Source organism: Esox lucius, chromosome 9, assembly GCF_011004845.1.
Source record: "Esox lucius isolate fEsoLuc1 chromosome 9, fEsoLuc1.pri, whole genome shotgun sequence".
NCBI classification, from domain to species: domain Eukaryota; kingdom Metazoa; phylum Chordata; class Actinopteri; order Esociformes; family Esocidae; genus Esox; species Esox lucius.
In genome coordinates this window covers 12,202,961-12,208,732 of record NC_047577.1, presented here as the reverse complement: position 1 = coordinate 12,208,732, position 5,772 = coordinate 12,202,961, and the positions used below count along the sequence as shown (strand labels likewise).

Below are 5,772 nucleotides of genomic sequence, written 5' to 3'. Positions count from 1 at the left end.
GAGAGCAAGAACTAGCAAAAGACACGGTGAGTGAAAGAACAGGGGTGAAAAGAGAGAATGAGAGAAAGACATGAGAGAGGCAGGAAATGAGAGAACGAGGACAATGGAGAGGCAAAACCTGTCAGAGAAAGAGCAGGCTGGAGACCAGAGTCCTGTGACGGAGACATTGTTCATGTGTGGGTAATACTAACCAGGTGTGCAGGAGGTACATTCATGGGCCTCCACCAACAAGCTCTGTCTGTGCGTAGGGGAGAATGGCTAAGCATCACAACCCCTCTGCACACGCCTGCATCCCTTCCCTTCATCAGTACTACAGCTCGCTTATTATAACCGCCTCGTCCTGCTGTCCTCCTCTCATTGGCAGAGCGCTAACCTCAAAGCAGCCACTGCCAGGTACACACCCATAAAGAAATAACATCTGGATACCAGTGAGTAAAGAAAATTTATTTCTGTACCATTTGGCTGTCTCTTATCCCTCACTAGCCTCAGGTATTTTATATTGCACCATTGCCTGTCTCCTGTCTCTCCCTAACTCCCTCTGTCTCTGACTCAAATCACTTGCTACCAACAATGGTACGGAAAATATTAAGCTGGATTTGGTCATTTGCGGTCCTGGACTGATCCGTTTGGACAATAACAAACGGAGGTGGAATGAGTCGTCGCTTGGGAAAATGGGGAGTATTTAAGGATTTTCTGGAACGTGACAGGGAGAAGTGACAGGAAGACTGAAAAGAAAGGTAAATCTGGAGATGAATATGAAGAGAAAGACACAAATCTGGAAACATCTGGAACCCAGAAAGCGAGAGAGGCTGAGCTAGGTGGAGGCGGAGGGGTGTGAAGACGTGTGCGTACCACGAATCCTCTCACAGCTCACAAATAAAGAGTCCTTAAGTGGGTCCGCGCTGCCCAACCCCGTTCTCCAGCTAATCCCATTACTAAAGCCAGACAAGGGACAGGGAGGAGGAGAAAGTTTGAAAGGGGAGGAGGATACTATAGCATTCGCAGTGTGCAGAAGACAGTAGGTGGTAAACTTGAATTTGTAGCACAACTTGGACCTGCTGAGTTAGAACTTAATTCCCAGTATAGGTAAGTAGTGTTTCATTCACTTATTGATAGCATGCAATGCACTTTAATACTTAATATTAACACATGCCTCGGTTGAGTGGCCTTGTGCGGGACGTTTGTGACCTTATTTTCTAGACCTCAGTGCTCCACAAATGCATGTGAAATATGTCTGTTTGTTTCTTGAGGCCTATATCAGCTGGACCATAACATTTTATTTTTTAAATAGGTGTTAATTGGTCTATTCCACTCTCCTTTCCGTCTGTTCACAACAGCTGCAAATTCAGACCACCTTATGAAAGCATTCAGAATACTTATTTCATGAGTCACTAGTTTAAGATATCCAGAACAGGCCAAGTGATTACCAATCCTTTTCATGTTTTCCTTTCTGGCTATAATTTCCCTCTGTTGCTGTTCTCTATAGCGACTCATTCTTGGAAACAATACAATACAACGCCACAGCAAACATTTCGTCACCCACTAATGATGGCGCCCATTACTTTGGCTAATTGAGATACTGAGGGTCCAAAACTGAATCACCGAGTCATATCAAAAGATACGTGTACGTTATAATGCCACCGCATGCATGGGCAATAGAAATGTTCGTGCATACGTTTTTTTAATCAAGTTTTTTCTCAGCAATTTTGTGATATCCAATTCGCTACCTCATCGCAGCCTCTATGAGCATTCTTTACTCTGGGCCGTGAATGTTGAAGTAAGCTTCTTGTACAATGATGACGTCTAGACTGGAATACTGACATACCCGAAAGAACGCGCTCTCAGCCTTCTCCCACGATTGAGAGCACAGGTGCCCAAGCTGCCACAAGGCGTTGCTAGAGGCAAACATAGTCAATTTAATTTGACGTGTTGGGTCATACTAACGGGAAAGTTCACAGGTTAATGTTTGTTACTTTAGATACTTATCTGGATAAGTTATTGCACTTTTTTAATAGATTCAAATGTTAGTGCAGATCGGTCATTCGGTTACAAAAAAGTAGCATTTTAAAATTATTCTAAATTCAAAATAATGGAACCTCCACCATTGGGGACCTTTCCCGTGGCTGAGATATGGCTGGATGTGTACGTTCGCACGGACAAACAGATGGCTGCGTGAACAGACATCGATTCTTGGCCTCCTTTCTGATTTCACAGCAATGATCCTCAAAGTGTTAGCAGGGTTTGTTCAGACACAAAATGTTCGCAGGGTTTGTTCAGACACATGATCCTTTATCCAACATCACTCCAATCTCCCCAAGACACAGGACCCACTGTCAGCATTTAATTTAATTTATGCCTTAAAATAAACTAATTGAGTTTTCCCAGACAGGTCATAAGACTGCCTAGAGAGACTTTTGCATAACAGCACATAAGGTAAGATGTGAAAGGATATTGGTTAAATCACTGTCACGAGTAATAGGAAATGCATGTAGTCAGGAGGAACATATTAAAGCATTACCTTCACATCAAATGAATCAATAAACCCTAACCAATGTAAGGTGTCAAGCTTATCCCTAAAAGTTCCTTTGGGTAAAGCTTTTTCTTCAATGTCCTCTCAAGGTGACAGTTCAACATGTTCAGTGCCCTGAAAAGGAAAAAGCATCTGTACACAGATAAATATCATGTATATTCAATCCTAACATGCTTTTACATTTTTTGAGAAAACATTGCTTTCAGAGAAAAAAATTATAATTATATATACACTCACCTAAAGGATTATTAGGAACACCTGTTCAATTTCTCATTAATGCAATTATCTAATCAACCAATCACATGGCAGTTGCTTCAATGCATTTAGGGGTGTGGTCCTGGTCAAGACAATCTCCTGAACTCCAAAATAAAGGTGATTTGAGCAATTTTGAGCCTGGCATGGTTGTTGGTGCCAGACGAGCCGGTCTGAGCATTTCACAATCTGCTCAGTTACTGGAATTTTCACACACAACCATTTCTACGGTTTACAAAGAATGGTGTGAATAGGGAAAAACATCCAGTATGCGGCAGTCCTGTGGGCGAAAAGGCCTTGTTGATGCTAGAGGTCAGAGGAGAATGGGCCGACTGATTCAAGCTGATAGAAGAGCAACTTTGACTGAAATAACCACTCGTTTCAACTGAGGTATGCAGCAAAGCATTTGTGAAGCCACAACACACACAACCTTGAGGCAGATGGGCTACAACAGCAGAAGACCCCACCGGGTACCACTCATCTCCACTACAAATAGGAAAAAGAAGCTACAATTTGCACGAGCTCACCAAAATTGCACAGTTGAAGACTGGAAGAATGTTGCCTGGTCTGATGAGTCTCGATTTCAGTTGAGACATTCAGATGGTAGAGTCAGAATTTGGCGTAAACAGAATGAGAACATGGATCCATCATGCCTTGTTACCACTGTGCAGGCTGGTGGTGGTGGTGTAATGGTGTGGGGGATGTTTTCTTGGCACACTTTAGGCCCCTTAGTGCCAATTGGGCATCGTTTAAATGCCACAGCCTACCTGAGCATTGTTTCTGACCATTTCCATCTCTTTATGACCACCATGTACCCATCCTCTGATGGCTACTTCCAACAGGATAATGCACCATGTCACAAAGCTTGAATCATTTCAAATTGGTTTCTTGAACATGACAATGAGTTCACTGTACTGAAATGGCCCCCACAGTCACCAGATCTCAACTCAATATAGCATCTTTGGGATGTGGTGGAACAGGAGCTTCGTGCCCTGGATGTGCATCCCACAAATCTCCATCAACTGCAAGATGCTATCCTATCAATATGGGCCAACATTTCTAATGTACCTTGTTGAATCAATGCCACGTAGAATTAAGGCAGTTCTGAAGGCGAAAGGGGGTCAAACACAGTATTAGTATGGTGTTCCTAATAATCCTTTAGGTGAGTATATATATATATATAATGTGTATATGTGTGTGTGTGTATATATATATATATATATATATATGTGCACATTTAAAATATGGCATAATTGTTAATTTCAAATGTATCCTTAAATGCAACCCAGAATTATATTTAATTTTCTTTTTTTTCATTATATTTAATATTTTTTTTCTCTTTACCACTAACTATACCAAACCAACACTCAGACGAACTGTACCGAACCAACAGTGAGACCTACTAATGAAAACCAACACTAAGATGAACTCTACCAAACCAACAGCAAATCTGTTTTCAACTCTTAACTGGGCTTGAGAAACTGTTGGCTTTCTTCTCTGGAAAAACCTGTGCTTTTTCTTGCTGATCTTTAACTCTCTCTCTCTCTCTCTCTCTGACCTCTTTCTAGTTCTGATTTTTCCCTCTCTCTGTGACTCTTTGTCCTGAGCATGGTTGAAATAATTGAAATATGACACTGATTTCTGCCAATGAAATCAGTTTTTTTGTTTTTTGTGTTTCCTCATAAAGGACTGTTTCATCACACCATGGCCCCTCCCACTGCAATGACCTTGCTGCTTCTTGCTGCTGTGGCGACGGTGGCGCAGTCTGTTGGCGAAGAGAACGACCTGGAATATGGTTACTGGAACTACCGTGAGGGAGGTAATAGAGCTAAAAGGCCGTCCAACATTCTCAGTGAGTGAGGTCAATACTGTCGAGGGACAAACAGAACATTAACAACTTGGGTTGGTGGCTGTGTTTGCAGCGGAGAGCGTGAACGTGGCCTCGGTGCGTAGTGTGACCAGAGTCCTGGACGTGTGGGGAAAACGGATCTTCAACGAGATCAAGACCCTGCTCCACTCTCAGCCCAGCACTCTGCTCCCAGACTACTCCAGGTAGGCCTGCCAGAGGGATGTCTTTACCCCTTGTGTCGGTCAACTGAGGCTGGGATGAATACGTTTGTATGGTCGCGTTTCTTCAATTAGTCGTAGAGACGCGCACGCACCCTCTCCGCTTAGAGGTGCTTGTGATCTCTGTGATGAAGTCGTAAGCCTAAGGAGGGTATTTTTCTATTCACAAACGTTTGAAGTGCATATTGTGGACAGATGTTTGCTCACTTCCTGCTCTGACGTACTGACCAGTGGAGAACAACAATTGCTTCTGTCCAGGTTCCTGAAAGTGTGACTTCAGTCAGAAATGCCTCTGTTACTCTGTGCGTCCTACAGGGTGCGCCATCTCTCCGAATCAGTCAACGATCTCTTCAGGGAGGTCTCTCTGCTGCACAGGCGCATCACGGAACTCACCCATCGCCTAGCAACCCTGGAACCGCTAATCCGTCGCCACGGCTACCGGGAAGAGGGGGAGGATGGAGGCGGTGGCGGCAGCAGGGCTCTGGCGCCGCAGAACACAACCGGGTACGCAGCGAGGTCGGCGAGATACCCCGTGAGGTACACGGTGAAGAGGGTGGTCCCCATCAGGGGGACCAGAGTGGTCAGGAGGAGGAGGGTGAAAGTTCACAACAACGGACAGGTTAGGCTGATGGAGAGCGCCGCCGAGAGATAGATGGTGGAGCGGCAGACCGGTGTGAAAGTCACCACTAGGGTCGAGAGTTTAGTGTGAGGTATGAAGTCAAAGTTTAAAAAGCAAGAAATTAACAGTAGAGTCTGAATATATTATGCTGTGTCGAAATCTGATGCCTATTGTATAAAGTTGTCTAAAAAAGTATGTATTCCGTAGCCTGAGTCTGCTTCTATGTGCCGTCATACAAAAAGCAGTGTGTGTCTGTGGCTGTGGGAGCCACGAGAGAGCAATAAAATGCATTCATTAAAACAAA

At 43.9% G+C, this 5,772-nt stretch overlaps 1 protein-coding gene across 4 annotated transcripts; it reads left to right on the top strand.

Moving 5' to 3' along the window:
* The first annotated feature begins 337 nt into the window (after nucleotides 1–337).
* Nucleotides 338–5,772, top strand: si:ch211-243a20.3 (uncharacterized protein LOC100151507 homolog). 4 transcript variants are annotated; one of them, XM_034294420.1, is made up of 5 exons: nucleotides 917–1,086; nucleotides 2,390–2,433; nucleotides 4,470–4,601; nucleotides 4,705–4,834; nucleotides 5,165–5,772. In XM_034294420.1, exons 3-5 carry the CDS (start codon nucleotides 4,487–4,489, stop codon nucleotides 5,499–5,501), a joined length of 582 nt encoding a protein of 193 aa, XP_034150311.1. In that variant the 5' UTR covers nucleotides 917–1,086; nucleotides 2,390–2,433; nucleotides 4,470–4,486; the 3' UTR covers nucleotides 5,502–5,772. The 4 variants fall into 4 exon arrangements, with proteins under 4 accessions (XP_034150312.1, XP_034150311.1, XP_034150310.1 ...); XM_034294419.1 differs by having other exon boundaries at nucleotides 2,386–2,433; XM_034294421.1 differs by lacking the exons at nucleotides 917–1,086; nucleotides 2,390–2,433 and adding an exon at nucleotides 338–428.

Excerpts from the sequence above, each read along its gene's own strand:
- si:ch211-243a20.3 (XM_034294421.1), top strand. The coding sequence starts at position 4,487 with ATGGCCCCTCCCACTGCAATGACCTTGCTGCTTCTTGCTGCTGTGGCG. Across the intron at positions 4,602-4,704 it reads CTGGAACTACCGTGAGGGAG|CGGAGAGCGTGAACGTGGCC; the intron begins GTAATAGAGCTA and ends CTGTGTTTGCAG. Across the intron at positions 4,835-5,164 it reads CTGCTCCCAGACTACTCCAG|GGTGCGCCATCTCTCCGAAT; the intron begins GTAGGCCTGCCA and ends TGCGTCCTACAG.